General features: G+C 42.7%; 1 protein-coding gene across 1 annotated transcript in view; it reads left to right on the forward strand.

Annotated features, from left to right (window-relative positions):
• LOC145408092 (rRNA N(6)-adenosine-methyltransferase ZCCHC4) overlaps positions 1-25,263 on the forward strand; it is a 139,737-nt gene that overhangs the window by 6,897 nt on the left and 107,577 nt on the right. The window contains exons 2-4 of the mRNA XM_080278900.1: positions 3,452-3,650; positions 9,728-9,875; positions 24,120-24,320. Coding sequence (XP_080135026.1) covers positions 3,452-3,650; positions 9,728-9,875; positions 24,120-24,320 — 548 coding nt within the window. The remainder of the gene's footprint in view (positions 1-3,451; positions 3,651-9,727; positions 9,876-24,119; positions 24,321-25,263) is intronic.

Below are 25,263 nucleotides of genomic sequence, written 5' to 3' on the forward strand. Positions count from 1 at the left end.
GTTTCTTTGAGGCGGTTTTAGCAAGTGATCTGACATGAGAGGTCCAGCTGAGGGCACTGTTAAGTGAGACACCAAGAATTTCAATACTTTTGGAGATGGGAATATTAGTAGCACTGAAGGTAATGTACGAGTCTGGCAATATCTGTCTATTGGTAAACTGTATATATTTAGTTTTACTAGCATTAAAAGAGACAAGGTTGTTTTGTCCCCATTCACTGATTGTAGATAGATCTTCATTTATGGAGATGGCTGTATTGAGTTGAGAGGTAGAGATATTAGACTTTGTAAATGGATGTCTGAGTGTGAATGAACTATGTAGTGTTGAGTCATCTGCATATGAGTGAATGGGATTGTGAGTGACAGATAAGAGATCATTAATATGAACCAGAAATAGGGTTGGCGCCAGAACTGATCCCTGCGGCACGCCGGTGTTAATTGAGTGGAAATTCGAATATACATCATCTACTTTTACTCTTATTTTCCTGTCACTAAGATAAGAAGAAATCAAAGGAACAAAAGACGTTAGTCCATAGCAAGGGAGTTTGGACAGCAGGGAACGGTGCCATACTCTGTCGAAAGCTTTAGAGATATCAAGAGCTACTGCATGAGTTTCTCCAAAAAGATCAATTGATTGATGGATGGTATGAGTTAAGAGATTGAGTATGTCAAAGGTGGATCTTTCGTGGCGAAACAAGCTACATGAAACAAGCTGAAAAACATGAAAATGTGCCCCACAGTAAGGTGAAAAAACTAATGTTGCATGGAAAATTTGTGAGATTTTGGAGTTCATCCCAGACATAGTAATAATTGTTCGACAGCTTCAGGAAAAATATATAGGAGAGAAAGGGATCTGTGCTTTGTTTTTCTTGATTTGGAGAAGGCCTTTGGCAGAGTCCCTAGGGAGGTGGTGAAGAAGGCAATGAGAAAGCTTGGGATCAGGGAGTGGCTGATTAGAGTGGTTACGGCTGTGTATGTGGGTGCTTGCACCCAGGTGAGAGTGAATGGAGATTTGAGTGAGGAGTTTTCTGTGAACTGTTGTGCATCAGGGGACAGTCTTGAGCCCCATATTGTTTATCATGGTGCTTGAAGGTTTTTCATGCGATTTTAGAAATGGGCTCCAGTTCCAGGTTTTGTATACCAATGATTGGTGTTGATTGTAGAGAATGAAAGGGAGTTGGAGGAATGATCTAGGAAGTAGAGAGATGGTATGGGTCACAAGGGCTTGAGAGTAAATGCAGATAAAACAAAGATGACGTATCTAGGGTTGGTGGCAGTTCTGTCAGAGAGGAGGGAGACTGGCCATATGCAGTTTGCCACATGGGTGTGGGAAATCATTTTATCTTGTGCAGTGTTTGTGATAAGTGGATGCAATAGAGATGTACTGGTAGTGGTATTAGAGGTAGATTGCAAGACTATGCTCATTCCATGCATGCGGTGTACTGGGGAGAGCATGTGGAGATTGTCAAGTGAGATAGGATTAATCTTGCTGGTGCCTCTCTTAAGTATGTGGAAGAGTTTTGTTACTTGAGAGACGTGTTATGTGCTGGAGGTGGTGCTGGAACTAGGTTGATGGCTAGGGTAAGGAGTGGTTGGAGATAATTCAGGAAGCTGTTGCTTTTCCTTACATTGAGAGAGCTCTTCCTCCGTGCTAAGTGATCTTTGTATGCAGCATGTATTAGGAATGCAGTGTTTCATGTTAATGAGACCTGGGCAGTAAGGGAAGAGGATATTCTTGGGCTTAAACTTACAGAAATCACAACGAGTAGACGGTTGTGCAGAATGTGAGGCCTGGGAGACTAGATTTACGATGCAAGAGTTAAGAGGAAGGATGGGACTGGAGTGTATTGATGTTGTGATGAGGAGAGGTAGATTGAGGTGGTTTGGGCATGTGGAGAGTATGGGGGATGACAGTTGTGTGCGGAAAGTGAGAAGTGTGAATGTTGGGGATAGGGTTAAGAGTGGCAGACCAAAAAAATCTTGGGACAAAGTCATAGAGTGTGACCTCAGGGATAAAGGCCTGAACAGTGGGGCTGTCAGAGGTCAAGCAGCATGGAGAGCTGCCATCAGGTGACCAAGGCCAATGCATGCAAGCATGCTGGAGCCTTTATAAATGAATCAAAACAAAACTAATTATTTATTTTATGGTATATATCCATCCATTATCCAATCCTATGTTGCCTCATGAGGAGTGTAGGAACCTCAGCCTAGGCAAGGTGGTCCTGACATTAAAGATGAGATTGACCAGCCTCACTCATCCCTGAGTGGCATTACGTGAGCAATAAACCCCAACCACCCCTTGGATATGAACCTACACAGGGTCAATCCAATTGGAGCACCTTAATTACCCACTAACCATCAGGTGCCATAATTTGGTTATATGGTTACCACCTAGCATAGTACTGTAAATGGTTTCTTGGTGTACAGGAAACCATTTGGCTTGCCACTCACTGTAGAGTTACCCATAGACAGAAGGAAGAAGAAAGAATGAAGGAAAGAAAGACAGAAGAGGGAGTGTAAAGTCACCTGTAGGCAGAAGAAAGAGGAAGGAGTTAAGGAAAGAAAGACAGAAGAGGAAGGATGGAAGAGAGGTGAGGGCAGACACCCAAAACAGCATTACATTGAGTGAGTGGATGGTAAGCGCCCCCACCTACCACTATTATGGTACGGTATATAACTGTAACTGTAGAGAAATACTTACTGTGAAGTATTTACCGTACACTGTATTTCTGTGTTCAAGAATTTTTGTCTTATATCTTTCTTCAAACAAGAAGTGATGTGAACTGGGAAAAACGAGCATTGTAATTAGCAGTAGAACTTCCATCAATAATTTTTCTGCAATTAACTTTAAAAAAGCTGACATACTTTAATGAGGACTTGGTCTGCATATGGCATTTATGTTGTCATGGGTCTGTTCTGTTTGAGAGATACCAAAATGTTGGTCAGAATCATAGATTATTTGCAGCTATACTGTATTTGAATCCCAAGAGGTGACTGGAAAATTTTGAGTCATATGACAGCCCTCAAGGGAAGTACACTTATACCCTTGTGGCCTTAACCCATTCTATATAGTGACATCTCTTCATTTTTATAAGGCTTCAGTGAGACAGTTTTATGCAACATTTGTACAGGTCTTTGAAAGTGAAAAGATGAATCAAGGCCATAGGCTATCTAACTTTCTAGTTTAAAGGTCATTCCTCAGCCAAGTAAAATCAAATAAAATTGCCTAGAGATAACAGTCATAAGAAAAAGGGGCTTCACTATATTGAAGAGGGGTAGCTGTTTTGGACCCGGTTATCCTAGCCTTGGGGCAGTCTCTATACCTAATAGTATAATACTGTATAGGATGAGCTATCTTTAATTGTATTACGGTACATCATTTTAGACTTTCTGTATAAAGTATAGTATTATATATCATTGCACATCAATACATGAACCCTTCTTCTTTCAACAGGTCCTACTATTTTGTTTGAGAGAGTCCAAGAGGGTGGTGAGAGTCGTAGGTTTTATGCGTGTTCAGCATGCAGGGACCGACGCCACTGTTCCTTCTTTCATTGGGCACATCACAAGATAAATAAGACCAAAACTGAATTGTGGACAAGACTGTTTAAGGAGAGTCAGCCAGCTACATCCCATGAGGAGGAGTATCAAAGGTGAAAATAAATTGTTTTTGAAAGTGGGAGGAGGCATCACAGGCCAAGAAGATTATTGGAAATGATATGAATTTTGATGAGACTGGGAATTTGACAGAAATATAGATGGTTAGATAAAGTATACGTGGAACATCAAATGGCAAAAGTTTTGCATTTTTTTCTTTTCATTTTGCTTTATAATCAGCTGTTTGACTCTATCCTGCAGGTGTATATGAAATGCATCTTCTGTATGGCATTAAGAAAAAAAAGTTAGCTAAAGCAACAGAAATGGATGGCAGTAGTGGAGGAATGCTGAGGTATGATAATAATGAGAAAGTTATCACCACTGTACCTCACCCAAAACCATTACTACATTGTATGATAACCATATACTGTACAGTAAACCCTTGATATGCAGAACTCTCTTTTAACGAATTTTGGTTTTAATGACCACCTTGAGCTGGCCGAATGTTATATTTATTTAACGAATTTTTGTTCGATAAAAGAATGGATACGTGGCAAACACTGGCCAGTGTGGCATCCACACACACACACACACACACACACACACACACACACACACACACACACACACACACACACACACACATGCACGCACACACACAGGTACACATGCAAGTACGCATGCAGATCCATCCCGCAGAATGCCACATCAGTCTCTGGGTGACTAGCATTGTAAGAGGAGTCATAAATAGAGCATTTATTGAGAAGAAGAGCCATTTAGACCTAGCTATATGTTGTGTACGATTGTCCAATCAACATTCTACTGTATATTTTTTTATCTTTGTTCGGTAAAAGCCTCAACGCCTTGGGGAATTACCAAATGGCATGATGTTTGTCTCTGATGTCAAGGGTCTGGTCCCAGTTAGTTCATTACAGTAAAACCTCGATTTAACAACACCATAGGGGGCTCTGAACATTCCGAAAAAAATGAAATTCCGTTAGATTGGGGCTTACACCTATCGATACCCCCGGAACTCACGCCAACACATTTTAACACATTTTTTACCATATAAACATGTGCAGACATACAAAATCAATAAAAAAAAATTATATTTAGAACAAAAGAAAGCAGGTATACTCAGTTTTTTTTATCGAGGCGAAGATGCACTTGACAGATTGGTGATGATTGGCTGAATGCAGCATTACTTCATAATCTCTTTATTATTAATTGACAACATATATCTGATGGGGAAATTTGGGCCAGTAAATGTTATTCGGACATGTTCCATTTAGCCAGTCGTCACCAACCTATCAAGTGCATCTTCGCCTCAATAAAAAAAACTGAGTATAGGTGTGGTGTTGTATTGTAGTAAAGTACTGTACAGTAATCCAGGTAAGTCTCTATCTATCTATTTATTGCCAGACGCCATAATCCCATAAGGGGTGGCCATTTGACTTTGAGTTATTTGTTTTACGAGGAGGGGCACTAACCCTCCACCAACCCACTTGCTGACATGTAGGGAGCATGTATGGTTTGGTTATATGGTTACCACCCAGCTTTGTAAATGGTTTCCTGGTTTACAGGTAACCATCTGGCTTGTTACTCAGTGTAAAGCCAGGTAAGTACTGTGCAGTACAGTAATCCAGATAAGTACAGTACAGTAATCCAGGTAATCACACAGTACCTCGTGTCAGGAACAGCCGAGGAAGATTTAAGTGGAAGAAAACTTGGACGCTATCACACACGTTCCTCGTATCCTCGGCATAGGACATGCTTCTCACATTGTTGCCAGAGCCCCGTCTCGTGACTGTGGAAAGTGATCGCTGTCGCTGACTCGGTAGAGAATAAGGAGAAGCAACTTTGTTTACAAACAGGTACACATGCCGATGAGAAGAATACATGACATCACATTATCCAGGAATTGTTGTTGTGATGTTTTCAAGTGGCGACTGGTAGCAGTACGTCTGGCTGCAGTGGAGTCCTCAGTTGTAAACACGTGATTATTTTATTGACATCACAGTTTCCTGGGTATTAGAAATATTAACTCTTTATAAGGGTTTCAAAATGATTGATATTTATTCTAAAATATTAATAAGTATTCAGTGTTAGGGTAAATGTTCAGTGTTGCGGTACGATATAGTCTCTGTTGAGTCACCTGGATTTGGTCACACTGTTTTGCACGTCGTATCCTCTGCAGGAATCCGTCCAGATGAATTCCAAATGCCCGTGGTATCGTCGGCAATTTTACCACATTACCGTTGCGATTTACCATCGTATCCTCGGCAAACCTCGTACGAAGTGCCGTGTGATTTTTCACTTTGGGGTCAGGCTAGGCGGGAGGAAGACTGGGTGAGCATAAACATACCCAGTTGGCGAGAAACTGCAAACAGATGATGGAGATGCATGCTGCGCCCACGACATTTGAATTTCTTTTTAATTTTTACCCATTTGGGGGGAATTTTAAATTTTTTTTTGCATAAATATTCCTCGGGAGAGGATGCGAAAGTGGATGTATGTGGAGTAACTGAAACTAAATGGAGAGGAGACAGTGTGAGAGAATGGGAGCATGGATGGGGTATATGTGCAGGAGTAGGTGAGAATGAGAGGGGAAAAGAAGGAGTGTGTATTGTTGTGAGTAAAAGATGGAAGAAGAACATAAGTGAGTATGGATCAGTTGGGTCAAGGATTGTGTGGGTAAGATTGAAAGTTGGAATACAAATGTGGGCAATTGTGTGCATGGATGCGCCAATGCAAGATCGTGCAAGCAGAGTGAGAGAAGAGTTCTGGACAAATGTGGAAGTGTGCTTGGAAAAGTTTTGAAGGAATGAGAGAGTGTTTTTGATTGGTGATATGAATGGTAAAAGTAGGGAATGTGAAGGTGGATGGAATAGTTGGTGAATGGGGTGTGCATGCTGAGATAGATGAGAATGGCAGTGCTTTAGTGGACATTTGTGCTGGGAGGGGGTTGGTGATGGCCAATACCCTCTTCAGGCACAAAATGATCCACAAGTATACATGGCGAGTGTTGAAAAGGGTGGGTGGTGAACTGAATGAAAGGAAGGCTATGATTGATTATGCTTGTGTGGATGAAAGGATGCGAAGATGTGTAATGGATACAAGAGCTTATAGAGGTTGGGGGAGTGGACTTTCTGACCACCACTTGGTGGTGGCCATAATCAAGATCCAAGTAAAATGGAGAAATAGAAGAAGGGAAGGACGGGAAGAAGGAGTAGTTGCAAGGAGAGTGGAAAGGTTACAAGAGGATGAGAAAAAGGCAGAATAGAATAGAGAAGGGGAGGAACGATTGGGTAAATATGAATTGAAGCACATGGGGGACATGGAAGGTATGTGCAAGATATTCACAGAAGAAATATGTGCAGCATGTGATGTGGTATGTGGGGTGAAGAGAAGATGGTAGGGGGTGCAAGGAACAGCATTGTGGAATGAAAAGGTGAGACAGGCTGTGGCACAAAAAAAGAAAACATATAATGAATGGATGAGAAATAGGGGCGTGGAAGAAGCTGAGAGGCGGAAGAGAGAGTTATATGTAGAGAGGAAGAGAGAGGTGAAAAGATTAGTAAGAGAGAATAAGAAGAGAGTGGATGAGGAATTTGGAAGGAATTTGAGTGTAAAGTGGAGGGACTGTAAGAAAATGTTCCGGGAAGAGGTGAAGAGAGTAAGACAGGGTGGCAGTGAAGTTAGTAGGGGAGTGAAAGATAAAAATGGTAGATTTCTAGTGGAGAAGGGAGAAAAAGTGAGCAGATGGAGAGAATATTTTAAGGAATTGTTGAATATAGGGGATGGAAGTAATGTGAGTATAAGTGGCTGGGGAATGGCAGGGAGAAGGAGGGAGGTGAGAAGACAGGAAGAAATCAGTAGGATGGAAGTTGTGGAAGCAATGAAGAAAGTTAAATTAGGGAAAGCCCCAGGAATTGATGGAATGTGTGGTGAAATGTTGAAGCATGGGGGAGAGATAGTAGTAGAATGGATGTGGAAGATGTGCAGATTGGCCTGGGAGGAAGGTAGAGTTCCGGAGGATTGGAAGTCAGGTATAATTATTCCCTTGTACAAAGGAAAAGGGGAAAAAGAAGTGTGTGGTAATCATATGGACATTTGTCTTCTTAGTATAATACGAAAAGTGTATGGTAGATCTTTAGTGGCAAAGTTTCTAAAGAAGGGAAAGAAGTTGTATGTGGCCTTCATGGATTTGGAGAAAGCATATGACAGGGTGGATAGACAAGGACTGTGGAAAGTATTAAGAATATATGGAGTAGACAGGAAGTTGTTGAATGCTGTGAAGAGTATGTATGATGGAGCAGAGGCTGCAGTGCATTTGGATGGTGAACTGAGTGAATTTTTCTCTTTGAAGTTGGGTTGAAACAGGCATGTGTCATGTCTCCATGGTTGTTCTATCTGTATATGGATGGGGTAATAAACAAGGTACAAGGTAGGCAGTGGATGTTGGAGTGGCCCTAATGAGAGAGGATAGTGTTTGGAAACTCCCTGTACTGTTGTTTGCAGATGATACTGTGTTGTTAATTGAAGACGAAGGGGAGCTGCAAGGCTTGGTAGATGATTTTGGGAGAGTGTGTGAGAAAGGGAATCTAAAGGTGAATGTAGGGAAGAGTAAAGTGATGGTCTTTGAGAGAGGTGAAGTCAGTGAATGTGCAATGAGGTTGGATGGTGAGGAAATGGAAAATGTGAGTACGTTTAAGTACTTGAGGAGTCTGATGAGTAAGGATGGAAGTTTGGAGGGAAGAACAAGGAAGAAAGGTTGCTGGTTCCTTGAAAGCAGTGTTAAGAAACAGGGAAGTGAGCATGGAAGTGAAAACGTTACTACATGACAGTATTGTGATACCAACTCTTAACATATGGAAGTGAAGCTTGGGCATTGTTGGAAGGACACAAGTCAAGAGTGAGAGCAGTGGAAATGAGTTATTTGAAAGGAACCTGTGGAGTCACATGGAGAGACAGGCTGAGAAATGAGGATATAAAGGAGCGTTGTGGTGTGGATGTGGATGTGATAGGATGCGTTAGAAGAAACACACTGAGGTGGTTTGGCCATGTGGAGATGATGGAGGGTGAGAGACTGACGACGAGAGTGTATATGAGTGAGGTGGAGGAGGGGAGAGGGAGGGAGAGGCCAAGGATGAGATGGAGGGATGGGGTGGAGAGGTATATGAGAGAGGGGGGTGTGAGTTGGGAGCGGGGCAGTGAAATGGCGGGGGACAGGGTGATGTGGAGGCGATTTGTTTATGGCCACCCCGTACGGGATTAAGGCGTCTGGCAATAGATAGATAGATAGATAGATTTGTGCCGTTAGTTTGGGGTTGCCGTTAGGATGAATGCCGTTAAATCGAGGTTTTACTGTATAATGTAGGTGTACTGTACGGTATTTAAATGGAGGGCTGGTGGTCTAGTGGGTTATGGCGTTGTAATCGCATAGGACCCATAGGGATTCACATACAACGGATGACTGCGATTTGTTGTTCACGGTGCCTCTCATGAAAGAGTGACTAATCACTGTTGTCTTAAATATTTGGACTCTGGGCATACCAGGAATAGTCAGTTGTTTGAGGCGAGCTTCGTGCCTGCCACAGATTTTCATACATCATTCTTTGGCACTAATACCTACTGTTCATTGTAGGTCTATGGTAGGGATGTCTCATGCTGGACTGGCATGATGGAGTTAGGGGGGGTATTTGTATGACATGGCTGTGGGTCTTGTGGAAGATCAGCAAAGTCTGTTTTAACAAAATTTGAAATATTAGACCATTTTACTGTTCAGCCTGGGATAAACCTACATCCGTTCACACAGATCACTTCTCTGACCACTTGACAAGTTTTATTGTATTACTGTCATCATCTCCATTGTTGTCATTGCCGCCGCTGCTGCCACCTTTTTTTGCCTAAGGAGGGAGTAAGGTAAGATCCAGAAAATAAGTTCAAGAGAAAGCCTGAAATAGGAGTTTTGTCAGCATGTCTAACGAAATGGGCCACACAGTCATTCAGATATAATTCAAGCTCCCAGAATCCTGGCTCCTCCACACAGGTCTAACCATCTCCAGATAGTATTTTTGCACCTTTTGATACAGAAGTGAACAAACTAACTTACAGTTATTGTATATTTCAGATTGCAAGGCATCAGAACCATTGCAGCCAGCAAGAGAAGCTACTGCCTCTCTTGTTCTACCTTGATAAGAAATAATGAGAAGTGTGGCCACAGTTCTTGTTCTCTCATCACTCCTGTTACTGATTCACACCTTTGTAATCCATCCACTGTAAGTAAAGGAAGTTAAATGCTTGTTACAAATGTACTAATTCCTCTTTATACCATTCATTTGTATCATTCAGATAATTTATAAAGGCTGTACTATGCATGCATACATTGGCCGTGGTTGCCTAATGGTGGCTTTCCACGTTGATTGATCTCTGGCAGCCTGCCTATTCAATCCCTTGTCCCTGATGTCACTCCTGGTGATCTCATCCCAGATCTTTTCCGGTCTGCCTCTAGCAACTATACCCCCCGTGTTCATGGTACTCACATTCCACATCCAGTTGATACCCTCCATTCTCTCACCATGCCCAGATCATCTCAGTCTACCTCTCTTTATTACAACACTAATACATTCCAGTCATATTCTTCCTCGCAGTTTTTCAGTCATAATCCTAACCCCCCCCCAAGGCTTGCATTCAAGGATGCATTACACATCCATATGATCATTGTCATTTCTGTATGTTTAAGCCTACAAATATCCTCTTCCTTTACTGCAGAGGTTTCACTGTCAGTACCATAAGCATTACAGTCCTAGTACAAGCCACGTACAAAGACTCCATAGCTTGGAGGTAGAGCCCTCTCAACTGTCATTTTCGTTTTGTGGTAAGTATCTCTCTGTCTGTTTATAGCAAGATGCTTTAATCCCGAAAATGGTGGCCACAAACAAGTCACTTCCACATTGCCCTGTTCCCTGCCATTTTTCACTCTCTCCCCTCAACTTACACTCTCTCTCTCATATACCTCTCCACTCCATCCCTCCATCTCATTCTAGGTTTCCTTCTCCCTCTTCCTCCCCCCCCCATCCACATCACTCACATGCACTCTCTTAGTCCATCTCTCACTCTTCATCCCTAGCACATGACCAAACCACCTCAGTGTATTTGGCTTAATGCTTTCCATAACATCCACATCCACACCACAATGCTCCTTCATTTTCACATTTGTCACTCTTTCCCTCCATGTAACCCCACGTGCTTCTCTCAGATAACTGATTTCCACTGCTCATACTCTTGACTTGTGTCCTTCCAACAAGGTCCAATCTTCACTTCCATACATTAGAGTGGGGATCACAATACTGTCATACAGTGACTTTTTTACTTCCATGCTCATTTTCCTATATCTTCTCACTGCTTTTAATGAACCATAAATCTCTTTCCTGTTGTACCCGTACCCTTTCAAGTACCTTATCCTCCAAACTTCCATCCTTGCTCATCACACTATCCAAGCACTTAAATACACTCACATTTTTCATTTCCTCATTATCCAGCCTCTGTTAGCATTCAGTGACTTCAATTCTCTCAGAGATCACAACTTTACTCCTCCCTACATTCACCTTTAGATTTTGTTTTTTACATGCTTTCCTGAACTCATTTATCAAGCCTTGCAGTTCCCATGTGTCTTCACTTAGCAGTGCAGTATCATCTACAAACAACGGAACAAGAAGTTTCCAGATGCTGCCTGCACTCATTAGGGTCGCTCCAACATCCACTCCCCTACTGTACCGTACCTCGTATGTGTTCTGTAACTCCATCGATTTACAAGTTGAACAACCATGGAAACATGACACATCCCTGTTTCAGTCCAACATTCAGATAGAATGATTCGATCAGTTGAGCATCCACACACACTGCAACCCTAGCAACCTCATATGCACTGTCTGCAGCATTCAACAACTTCCTATGTACGTACTCCATGTACTTTCATTATTTTCTGCATTCCCTCTCTATCCACTCTGTCATAAGCTTTTTCCAGATCCATGAAGGCAGTATACAGCTTCTTTCTCTTCTCTAGAAACTTTTTCACAAAATACCTTAGGATAAAATATCTGATCTACCTAACCTCTTCCCTTCCTGAAGCCTTTCTTTTCCTCTCCAGCTACGGTAATTCCTCTATCATTTCCCTAACTCAGTCAATAAGTATCTTACCTTATACTTTTCTTGTTAAACTGAGACACTTCTTTTCCCCCTTTTCCTTTCTGCAGGGGAATAATTATACAGTAATCCATTAATTATCTGACATAATAAAGCCAAAGGCATGTCTAGGTAGCGGCAAAGTTCGGATAAGGAGCAATATCCTCTGCCATGCCCATACCCAACCCTGTACCTATACCCAGCCAATATATACAGTACCCCTCCTAATTTTGGCAGTGTTCTCTTGTCTTTCAGCTGTTTTTAGACATCAAAACATGCATTGGAATATGCAAGATAATCCTAGACATTAATAAAACAATGCATGAACAACATGTGATGTGGTGTGTGGAAGGCAGAGAAGACAGAGGGGGGGGTGCAAGGAACAGCGTGGTCGACTGAAGAGGTGAGACAGGCTTTGGCACAAAAGAAGAAAGCATACAATGAATGGATTAGAAATAGGGGCGTGGAAGAAGTTGAGAGGCGGAAGAGAGAGTTATATGTAGAAAGAAAGAGAGCGGTGAAAAGATTAGTAAGAGAGTGTAAGAAGAGAGTGGATGAGGAATTTGGAAGGAATTTGAGTGTAAAGTGGAGGGACTGTAAGAAAATGTTCTGGAAAGAGGTGAAAAGAGTACCGGGTAAGACAGGGTGGAAGTGAAGTTGGCAGGGGAGTGAAAGATAAAAATGGTAGATTACTAGTGGAGAAGGGAGAAAAAGTGAGCAGATGGAGAGAACACTTTAAGGAATTGTTGAACATAGAGGATGGAAGTAATGCAAGTATAAGTGGCTGGGGAATGGCTGGGAGAAGGAGGGAGGTGAGAAGACAGGAAGAAATCAGTAGGATAGAAGTTGTGGAAACAATGAAAAAAGTTAAATCAGGGAAAGCCCCAGGAATTGATGGAGTGTGTAGTGAAATGCTGAAGCATGGGGAAGAGATAGTAGTAGAATGGATGTGGAAGATGTGCAGATTGGCCTGGGAGGAAGGTAGAGTCCCGGAGCATTGGAAGTCAGGTATAATTATTCCCTTGTACAAAGGAAAAGGGGAAAAAGAAGTGTGTGGTAATCATAGGGGCATTTGTCTTCTTAGTATAATAGGGAAAGTGTATGGTAGGATACTTATTGACAGAGTTAGAGAAAGAACAGAGGAATTAGTTGGAGAAGAACAGGGATGCTTTAGGAAGGGAAGAGGTTGTGTAGATCAGATATTTATTCTTAGATCTTTAGTGGTAAAGATTCTAGAGAAGGGAAAGAAGTTGTATGCGGCTTTCATGGATTTGGAGAAAGCATATGACAGGGTGGATAGACAAGGATTGTGGAAAGTGTTAAGAATATATGGAGTAGATGGGAAGTTGTTGAATGCTGTGAAGAGTATGTACGATGGTGCGAAGGCTGCAGTACGTGTGGATGGTTAACTAAGTGAATTTTTCTCTTTGAAAGTTGGGTTGAAACAGGGATGTGTCATGTCTCCATGGTTGTTCAATCTGTACATGGATGGGGTAATAAAAGAGGTACAATGTAGGGTAATGGATGTTGGAGTGGCCCTGGTGAGAGAGGATAGTGTTTGGAAACTCCCTGTACTGTTGTTTGCAGATGATACTGTGTTGTTGAGTGAAGACTAAGGGGAGCTGCAAAGATTGGTGGATGAGTTTGGGAGAGTGTGTAAGAAACGGAATCTAAAGGTGAATGTAGGGAAGAGTAAAGAGATGGTCTTTGAGAGAGGTGAAGTCAGTGAATGTACAGCGAGGTTAGATGGTTAGGAACTGGAAAATGTAAGTACGTTTAAGTACTTGGGTAGTGTGATGAGTAAGGATGGAGGTTTGCAGGGTGAAGTGCTTGAAAGGGTACAGCAGGGAAGAAAGGTTGCTGGTTCTTTGAAAGCAGTGATAAGAAACAGGGAAGTGAGCATGGAAATGAAAAAGTTACTACATGACAGTATTGTGATACCAACTCTAACGTATGGAAGTGAAGCTTGGACGTTGTTGGAAGGACACAAGTCAATAGTGAGAGCAGTGAAAATGAGTTATTTAAGAGGAGCCTGTGGAGTCACATGGAGAGACAGGCTGACAAATGAGGATATAAAGGAGCGTTGTGGTGTGGATGTGGATGTGATAGGAAGCGTTATGAGGAACACACTGAGGTGGTTTGGCCATGTGGAGAGGATGGAGGGTGAAAGACTGACGAAGAGAGTGTATGTGAGTTAGGTGGAGGGGGGAAGAGGGAGGGGGAGGCTGAGGATGAGATGGAGGGATGGGGTGGAGAGGTATATGAGAGAGGGAGGTGTGAGTTGGGAGCATGGCAATGAAATGGCGGGGGACAGGGCAACTTGGTGGCGATTTGTTTGTGGCCACCCCAAACGGGATTGAGGCGTCTGGCAATATATAGATAGATAGATAGATGGACAGCAAAAAAACACAAAAACCCTACTCATATGCACATTACCCATCTTAATTTTGGCAGTGTTTTGCAGTCTTTTGGCTGTATTCGACATAAAACACACATTGGAATACGCAGTATAATCCTAAACACAAAGGAAACAATGCATGAACAATAAAAATAAAAAAATCCACAGTACTTACCACCCAGTGAACAGCAGACAGGTGTCGTAACCTGCAAGGTTCCAGCAGGTGTACAGGTGTCCCATGTGGTCTAGTGGCTAACACTGTAACTTGACAAAGATCAAAGAACTCCTCCTCCTCCTCCTCCTCCTCCACCTCCTCCTCCTCCTCCTCCTCCTCCTCCTCCACACCACCCCTACACATCCACACTGTGCAGTCCCCTCGTGTCTACAGGACACCCCGTAAACTTAACATAGCATCACGTCACATCATTATACATTTTTCGATTTACTCAATGCAAATGAGGTAATATACAGTAAGCACAGATTAGGATCTGCACAGATAGCCTGGAGTTAACGTCACTACTCTTACTTTCGACCTGTGATGGGCTGTGGATCACTGAGGGTACATATTAGTCAAGCGACCACCATCGGGATTTTTTTAATGTACCAGGGGTCACTGCTTCAGGATGAAACTTGTGTACTTGTCCCACAGGGGAGAATTCCTTGTCTCAGTGGAGTGAACGGAGCTAGGGCCTGATTGACTGTTGCCTACCTAAAAAGCACCAGGCAAGGCTGCTGCACCACCCCTAAACATCCACAATGTGCAGTGTGTAATTTCCACGTTATGTCCACAGACTTCCCATTAACTCAATGTACCGGTTTATAATGTCATGCCATAACTATTAGTTTATTTGATTACTTTCTCTTTCATGTTTCTCAAACGGGTAGCTTATAGACAAAGTATTATAGAATGTGACTTTTCCTTTCCAATATTTCCTATGAAATTTCCATGTCAGTTTTTCCATGCTACATGGTGGTTTTTCTCACTTTTTCCTGGAGGGATTGGTGGTGGGGGGAGCCTTCTTGCTTTACTATCCTCATCCTTCAGCATGTAGAGTTAGATCTTGTAGTCATAGTTTTCTTTGTAACAAGCAGCCTCGAAAGGACAATAAGGTATGTTGTTGTTTGCTTCCTCCTCCTCCTCCTCCTCCTCCTATTGGAAGTAACAACGTCCATGCGAACTACAAAATGAACAGTATCCAGTTATCAAGTACAGACAATGAAAAGGATCTTGGTTTGATAATATCAAATGACCTAAAACCAAGTAAGCAGTGCACCGAGGCAGTTAAAATTGCAAACAAGCTGGTGGGTTTTATTGGAAGAAGTTTTGAGTTTGAATCTGAAAAAGTCATACTTGCCTTGTGCAGCTCACTAGTGCACCCCCATCTTGAGTATTGTGTGCAATTCTGGTCTCCGTACTACAGAAAGGACATTGAAAAATTAGAGAAAATTCAGCGAAATCACAAAAATGATACCATGACGTAGAAACAAACCATATGAGGAGCTCCTTGAAGAACTTAAATTATTTAGCCTAACGAAGCGCAGGTTAAGAGGGGACCTGATTGAAGTTTTCAAAATCATGAAGGGATATGACAACTTAGACATGAATAAATATTTTGATATAGACCAGTCGAGTCAAACCAGAAGTAATGGCTGCAAAATTATGGGAAAGTGTTTCCAATCCCACGAAGCAAAATACTTCCTCTTTAACAGAGTTTTAAATATCGGGAACAGATTACCCTCAGATACCGTGAACAGTATCTCAATTGAGACATTCAAAAACAAAATAGACTAGTATTTGCACGAGAATCCTCAGCTGACTTTTTTTCTGTCTGAATAACTTGCTTTTATAGCTATGTGTAAGTTCATTCCCCTTTTGTCTACAAGACACCCTGTAAACAACGTACCCGTACATAGTGTCGCGTCACGTCATTATGCATTTTTCAGTTTATTCGATGCAAATAAAGTAATATAAGCACAGATTAGGATCTGCACAGATAACCCTGAGTTAATGGTCACTACTCTTACTTTCGGCCTGTGATGGGCTGTGGATCACTGAGGGTCCCTGTTAGTCAGGTGACCACCATCGGGATTTTTTTAATGTACCAGGGGTCACTGCCTCAGGATGAAACTTGTGTACTTGTCCCACAGGGGAGAGTTCCTTGTCTCAGTGGAGTGAACGGAGCTAGGGCCTGATTGACTGTTGCCTACCTAAAAAGCGCCAGGCAAGGCTGCCGCACCATCCCTAAACATCCACTCTATGCATTGCACATCCACACTGTGCAGCCCCATTTTATCTAAGACACCCGTCGTATATACAGTATTTCAATCTCCCCAATGCAAAGAAAGCAATATAAGCACAGATTAGGATCTGCACAGATAACCCTGAGTAATGGTCACTACCCTCACTTTCGACCTGTGATGGGCTGTGGATCACTGAGGGTCCCTGTTAGTCAAGTGACCACCATCGGGATTTTTTTAATGTACCAGGGGTCACTGCTTCAGGAGGAAACTTGTGTACTTGTCCCACAGGGGAGAGTTCCTTGTCTCAGTGGAGTGAACGGAGCTAGGGCCTGATTGACTGCTGCCTTCCTCAGAAGCACCAGGCAAGGCTGCTGCACCACCCCTAAACATCCACACTGTGCAGTGTGTAGTTTCCATGTTATGTCCACAGACTTCCTATAAACTCAGTGTACCGGTTTATAATGTCATGCCTTAACTATTAGTTTATTTGATTACTTCCTCTTTCTGGTTACTCAGTCGGGTAGCTTATAGACAAAGTATTATAGAATGTGACTTTTCCTTTCCAGTTTTTTCTATGAAATTTCCATATCAGTTTTTCCATGCTGCATGGTGGTTTTTTTCACTTTTTCCTGGAGTTTGGTGGTGGGGGGAGCCTTCTTGCTTTTCTATCCTTATCCTTCAGCATGTAGAGTTAGATCTTGTAGTTATAGTTTTCTCTGTAACAAGCAGCCTCGAAAGGACCATAAGGTCTGTTGCTGTTTGCTTTCCTATGTAATCCTCCTCCTCCTCCATCATCATCATCATCTGCTGAAGCCGAGTGATGAGCGGGGATGTGTGACGAGATGATGGAGCCCCACCCACCTCAGGAGACTCTGAAGACAGCCACAAGCTCACGTATAACGGCAACTCATTGGCTGTCGATGTGCTTTGTTGTGGGTCTGAGATTGAAGACTGGGGTTGACAGGGTGGTGGTGGTGGTTGTGATGGTGGTGGTGGTGGTGGTGGGGAGAAGGGGCTGGCATTCGTGGGGGTGGCAGGCTTGAAGGAGTCGATCTTCATCTAACAATAGATGCGGCAGTTCTGTTGGAGGTTGACAGTGTCCCTGACTGCCTGCAGATCCATCACCAGCTTGAGGGGCACCAACTCCCTGTTGCAGTGAGGATGCTCAACATAACCGAGCACCTGCTTGATTCCAGCCTGTAGCGCACCAAGATGAGGGAGTGATGGAGTGGCGGGGTGGCCAGAGTCAGGGTCTTCGTCGTCCTCATTGCTTTCCTCCATTGGCCTTGCAGAGACAGTAGTGGCGATCTCTTCACCAGATAACGTTTGATCACCTGGATCGCTGCCGTCGTTGTCCAACCAATCACTCATGTCGTTGATGTCCACAACTTTGCTCTGCGTTTCATAGCTGAAGGGAGAAATTGTCCACTTCAAATCCTTCAAAGTCAGGCAAGGCCTCGCATCCCTGAAGGAGACAAGACCAACCACTTTCCAGGGTTTTGATAGAGACTTCCATCCAAGCATTAGCCAAGGTGAACACCACAGACTTGCTGTTGTAACGCTGCAGATTCTGCAAGGTCTGCTCCCCACGTGTGTCGACGCCATCATCTCGTTGAGACTCTTGGCTGCCACGATAACACCTTGGTCCATTGGTTGAATGAGAGCAGTTGTGTTATGTGGCAGAGACATCCACCTGATATGGCTGTTATCAGCAGCCAAATCCATCTCCCATGGATGTGCAAGGGCATTGTCAATGATCGGGAGAGCCTTCACGTGGTCATGAAGGATACCAAGTTCTTCCATTTGATAATGGATAACCTTCTTGTCAAAGTGTCTGTGGAACCAATCTCTGAAGATCTTTGAGGTAAACCAGGCCTTCACAGAATGGTACCACACAACAGGCAGGCTATCCATTAACTCACGGAAACAATGTGGCTGCTTTGCACATCCAATAATAACGTCTTTGAGGTGGTGCATCTTGTTAGCATTGGCACAGCACAACACCGAGACACGTTGTTTGGACAACTTCCGACCAAGCACAGTTTTCTCTGTCTGTTCTGCCAACACATATTTTTCTTATGTTCCAGCACATGTGGAGTAGATGAGAAGTTGTTGAAGGCCGTGAAGAGTATGTATGAGGGTGCTAAGGCTGCAGTGTGTGTGAATAGTGAACTGAGTGAACTTTTCTATTTGAAGGTTGGATTGAAACAAGGATGTGTCATGTCCCCATGGTTGTTCAATCTGTATATGGATGGCGTCATAGAAGAGATACAAAATAGGGCAGTGGATGTTGGAGCGGCCCTAGTGAGAGAGGGTAGTGTTTGGAAACAACCTGTACAAAGAGATACAAGATAGGGCAGTGGATGTTGGAGCGGCCCTAGTGAGAGAGGGTGGTGTTTGGAAACTACCTGTACTGTTGTTTGCAGATGATACTGTGTTGTTAAGTGAAGACGAAGGGGAGCTGCAAGACTTGGTGGATGAGTTTGGGAGAGTGTGAAAGAAATGGAGTCTAAAGGTGAATATAGGGAACAGTGAAGTTATGGTCTCTGAGAGAAGTGAAGTCAGTGAATGTACAGTGAGGCTGGATGAGGAGGAAATGGAAAATGTGAGTGCATTTAAGTACTTGGGTAGTGTGATGAGTTAGGATGGAAGTTTAGAGGGTGAAGTGCTTGAAAGGGAAGAAAGGTTGCTGATTCCTTGAAAGCAGTGATAAACAGGGAAGTGAACATGGAAGTAAAAACGCTACTTCATGACAGTATTGTGATATCAACTGTAATGTATGGAAGTGAAGCTTGGACCTTGTTGGAGGGACAGAAGTCAAGAGTGAGAGCAGTGGAAATGAGTTATTTGAGAGGAGCATGTGGAGTCACATGGAGAGACAGACTGACAAATGAGGAAGTGAGGGAGCATTGTGGTGTGGATGTGGATGTGATAGGAAGCATTAGGAGAAACACACTGAGGTGGTTTGGACATGTGAAGAGGATGGAAAGTGAGAGAATGATGAGGAGAATGTGTGTGAGTGAGGTGGAGGGGGGGAGAGGTAGGAGGAGGCCAAGGATGAGATGGAGGGATGGAGTGGAGAGGTATATGAGAGAGGTGGGTGTGAGCTGGGACCAGGGCAATGAAATGGCGGGGGACAGGGCGACATGGAGGCAATTTGTTTGTGGCCACCCCTTACGAGATTAAAGCTTCTGGCAATAGATAGATAGACATTTTTTAATTCTCTCATCCATACACATATCATCAATCATTGCCTTCCTGTCATCCAGCTCACCACCCACCCTTCTCATCACTTGCCACATATACCTGTGGATCATTTTGTGCCTAAAGAGGGTATTATCACCAATCCCCTCCCTGCACAAATGTCATCATCATCATCATCATCATCATCATCATCTGGACCTGCTCTCCCACCCTAGGGCAGGGTGAGGGGCAGCAACGTCCAGACAGCCTAAGTTTACCCAATCCAATGGGCCACGCTTCCATTCACTCACCATTCAAGCCCCCGGAATCCTGGCCGTATCTGATATGCCAAACACATTCACCACGTTCTGTAGCTTCACATATTCATATCTGATTGAGTCATTCCGGACGCTGTCATGTTAAAAAGGAGTGCCAAATCTCTGATCATGCACTTCTCACAATATTCATCCAGCCAGCATGATCTCGTGTCAGTTCCCTAGCCTCACTGACTTCCAAACCTCCCTTCCTCACACATTCATCCACCATATCTCTCCACCTTTTCCTTAGCTTACGTTGCCTCCTCCCGCCTTCAGATTCGCTCATATATACCTTTTTCACCACTCTGTTGTCCTGTACATTACTAATTCAATCCACATTAGCCCCAACAGGAGAGTAGGGGCCTGGCATTAGTTATTGTAGAGTACTCAGTCAGACATGTACAGTAAGACCAGAGTGATATTTTCTTGTCCCTTGGCAGCATGACATGAATATTGAACCTATCCACCCCTCAGAATGAGACCCTATTGGGCCACATCTGGTTGAAGCGCCTTGTTGACCAGCAGTCCCTTAAGCTTAGTATGAAGATGAACTAATGCACAAGTTCATTTTATAAATATATGTAAGTTTTCATTTACTTTAATGATTTTTGAGAACTCTGGTATTTAATTCCAGTTGGGCAGGTGATTATAATCAGCTGAGAGTGTTTCACACCTAAGTAATTAATCCACCATAAGTTTATTTTAACCCCTTTTCTTCGAGAACTTTTTTTTCTTTTAGTCTTGCTACCACTGAATTTCTTTTTAAACATGAATAAGACATTTTGTCATTTAGGGGTCTTTCTGCTAAGGTACCAGTAAATAAAGTTGTTAGGAGATCCCAAGAATACAATAGAAAGAAACATCATCATATTGCAAGGGTTATCTTAGATCTTCATTCTGAGTCAGAAATGTGTTCCAGAATATCACAGCTTTTGCCATACAGTTATTACTGTAAATAGGTGTAACTATCATAGAAGCTTCATAGGTAATATTCATTCATTCATGCATCATCTAATCCAGTGTTGCCCCATGAGGAGCGTAGGAACCCGGGCTAGTCAAGTTGGTCCTGACATTTAAAATGAGAGTGACCAGCCTCTTTCATCCCAAAGTGGCTGTACATGAGCAGTAAACCATAGCCACCCCTTGGATATACACATTGGAACTTTAAACCTTGAATATGGTGATGTAACTCGAGAAGCCACGTTCTGCAGTGGGTAGTAATGTATAGTAAACTGTTTTATGCCATGTGATCAGGTGAGTATGGGGCAGCAACTGGATATGGCTTATAAGAGTTTAAATCTGAGGGAGGGTTGGGACTTATTGTTTACACAATGGCACTCAGGGGTTAGGAGCAGATTACCATCACCTTAAATTGCTGGAGTGAGCAGCCAAACCCCAGACCACAACATTTATGTTGGGGCAATAAAGGATGAAGCAGTAGAGATGAGTGACTGCTTTTGAGATGGAACCCGGATGCAGAAGGCTTATATAATGTTTCGATTGTTGTGTGAATCATTTTATTGGACTTACTGTTTGATAGTTCTCCCGCTGGTATGGTTGTTTCTGGATCTTACCTCCCCGCCTCTCAGGGAGTAATTAGGGTTGGGATGATGAAGATTATCATCATCATCATCATCATGCTTCTGGGTCCTACCTCATGCCATTTCTTAGGTGAAATTTAGGGTTGGATGATGACTTTTTTTTTTTTTTCCTTCATTCTCTTATCCCAGTCTCAGAGCTGATATTGAGCATTTAGATGATTGTGTTGATATTGATGAGGACTATATTTTTGTTTTAATTTTACATTTTTAGAGGTCTTGATTATGCTAGCATGTTTAACCCGCGGTGTCCCGTCGACATGAATTAACGTCCACACGTTTTGTCACTGCCAATCCCGTCTACGTACTTTAACGCGCCTCAATTGCAAGGTCCCTAATTTGCACAATTTTCAATTTTTGCGAGTGATTTTTGGTACGCATACACGGGACACCTTCCTCTACAAGATGCCAGGCAGGGACAATGCCTTACCCAGCATGACCTAACCCCCCCCCCCCGCGCGCCATTGTCTCGGCAATTCACCTGTTACCAGTGACCTGGCCAGTAAAGACATGTCATGCCATGGTACGAAATTCAGGGCCAGAGTGATTCCCCAATCGATGACAATGTGGAGGACAAACTTTACATAGCATTAGAAGAGGAAACAGTCAGAAATGATGATCAGGTAATGTTGCCAAAAAAAGGTCAGGTATGTTGATGTGTTTCGTGAGTGAAACAATGCGTATATTGCTTATATTACTATGTGAAAACCAATATACTTTCGTACTACATATAAATTCGTACCAAATAAATAAATAAATACCTTTTATGAGTGGTGTGGAATGGTTATCCTCCCATAGAACTCGTTTTCTTTGGAGCCAGCCTGATAGAAAACACAGTAAGGTGAGGAGGTACTGCTACCTGTATCGGGTGAGCGATTTCTCTATGATTTTTCGATGTTTCTCACCAAAAGCGGAAGTTTGAGCCAAAAAATTTTTTTTCCAAAAATGATCGGGATTGGGGGGAGTCAGTGGTGGAAAAGTGGTCGGGACGGGGCGGGTTAAACCCTTGTCAAGTGATAGCTTTTTTATCATTTTCAGTATCTGTGTTTGGCTCCTTTACCCTGAGACTTTGGTGGGAGGTGGTGATGACCATCAGCCACTCACTACATGTAGTGCTTCCTAGTTGTTTCATCTTTCTCATTCTGTCTCTGTGTATGCCCTCCTCTCTTCCTATTCCTTCCTTTCCTTTCCATTCTGTCACTTGTAATTACTCTTCTTTCCACTTCAGGTTGCTCTACCCTGAATAACAAACCTAATGGTTTCCTGTAATCCAGGAAACTGTTATTATGTTGGGTAATAACCATATAACCAGATAATGGGGTGATGTGGTGTCTGCACTGGTGCCCCTAAAGAATGGGTAGAGTGTTACAAACATGGCATCCTTCCAAGAACCAAATCTTCACACTCTTTCATGCGCGTGCTGTCACAAGCTGCTGTCAGTCGCAAGGAAACATCAGATCACTGCACAGAATGACCCTCCAGGAGTGGTTTCTTGCCTGTAGTTCATTGGTATGATCGGCCAGTCTGACTGGAGTAGATCAGCATCAACAGCCCTGAGATTTTTAAGTTTGTTATCACTCCATGTCTACTTAGGTTTGCCTCTTGGCCCTCAACTTTCAGTACAGTAATCACATCAGTCCAACTTGGTGGTGGACAAAGGTGCTCATCATCTACTAACTTGATGTAGTACTGCCAACTTCTTCCTTTATGTTTATCATTTTTAGTCCCCTACCAGTCAAACTGGTTGGGGACTATAGGTTTGCATGGTTACGTCAGTCCGTCTGTCAGTCTGACCACAATTTCATGTCCGCTCTGCAACTTCCACATGCATGGACAGATTTTGATATAACTTTACAAATTATTGTGGGGTCTCCAGTTACTTTGCTTACTCCAACCCCTAGTCAAGACTGGACTATGATGATAATTGTGACGAACTGTATGGAAAGGATGTAGAGCCTCAGTGTTGTCGTATTTTGAATTGAGCTGTAACAAGATTTACAAATGAATATGATGCAAGCCATGAAGAAGTGCTATGGAATGGATGTTTAGCCTTAATATTGTGTTATTCATTCAGTGAACTATGGAAGGTAGGCTTGGGAAGGATGAAGGTTAGTACCAAGTTAAGATAGATGAACTACAAATGGCCCTCATTATATATTGGGGATGTGTTCTAGAATATCAGAACATTTTCCTCACACTGATACCTGTTTTGGAAGAACTGGCACATAAGCTTTTAAAATATCAATGAAACTTAAAGTAGCAGTATTTCTCACTATACTGAGGATTTATAAAGACAATACAATAGAGAGAGCCAACCCCACTTTACCCCATTTGAGGTGTTGGGGCCTGAGGTGAAGCTACCCTAGTCCATCTGTCCAGTCTACTTCCCCTGATGGCATTACTGTATATGGTAAAAAAAAACGCCTACCACTTCTTGGGATTAAACCTATGCTAAGCTGTCACTCACACTGGTGTGTTGTAACCACCAAATAGCTATGGAGGAATTACCAGCAAAAAAATAAAAGAATATGTATAAGATAACGTATAATAAGGACCCACTTCGTATGAAACCATTCCCTCAACAGTTTTATTATTTTTCAGTTGCTGCCACCCAAGGAGGCTTCAAAATATGAGGCACAGTATCTCTTTGCCAAGCGCAGTGTTGATACCATCCTGAGCCTGCTGACCGGGCTCGATGTGTCCCTTGTGTTGTGTGTTGGGGCGCCGCGAGTTCATGAGGCTATTACCAGCACCTCTGAGCCTGCCTTCGCTTCACTTCTGTTGGATATTGATAATCGATATGTAAGTCACTTGGCTATACTTACAGAGTTCTTCTTTTAAGTGATTGAAAATTTGGTAACTGAAATGAAAATCACTAATTATCTAGTCATTGCCAGCATCATCATCACCACAGTCATTAACAATACAGTATCATCATTGTCATCAACCCTTTAACCGCAGGCTTGTTTTGCTTTTTCTTGCGGCTCCTGCGGGCATATTCGCGCTCCGATAGACTCTAAAAATAGCTTGGCAAAAATCAGTTATTAGTCCTAGAATATTAAAATCATATATGCTTATGGCACATACCGTCAGCATTCTCCTGGGGTGTTTGTTGAGCCTTCGTCGAGTACCGTAGGACTTGTGGAGACCTCTGAAGTTGGGTAACAAAGTCTCCCGACAACCCGTAATATGATTACCACAGCCTGATGTTATCACTAGAAACACTATTCATTGATTCTCAAATAGTTTGGAATCCATACTCCAAAAAAAAAAAACAACACTGTGAAAGCAATGAAAATTACGAAGGCGTATGACCTTCCCACTTGCGCTAGTTCGCCGCTGGTGTTCTCACTGTGAAAGCAATGAAAATTACGAAGGCGTATGACCTTCCCACTTGCGCTAGTTCGCCGCTGGTGTTCTGTCATTTATTATTCATAAAAACACTCACAGTTTATATATCTGTTACTATATAACACTTATATATATCTACAGTCTTTATCCATAAGTTTCCCTCAGTAATAGTAGTTTATTGTCACTGTAGGCATTCAATTTCTTTCAGTAAAATACGTAGCATTCACTTTCTCGTCCTGTATACTAGCATTGAGAGTGAATGTCACTTTCACCTTCACTCTCATAACTCATAGTATTCATACATGCTCGAGTGAAACTTTCACTTTCATTACTCCTAGTGTATATACTCGTATTCTTATAATACTACTCATTTACATTTCTATTTACGTTCTCT

Source organism: Coenobita brevimanus, chromosome 75 (assembly GCF_032717465.1).
Source record: "Coenobita brevimanus isolate Jiangsu-jjx chromosome 75, ASM3271746v2, whole genome shotgun sequence".
Lineage (NCBI taxonomy): Eukaryota > Metazoa > Arthropoda > Malacostraca > Decapoda > Coenobitidae > Coenobita > Coenobita brevimanus.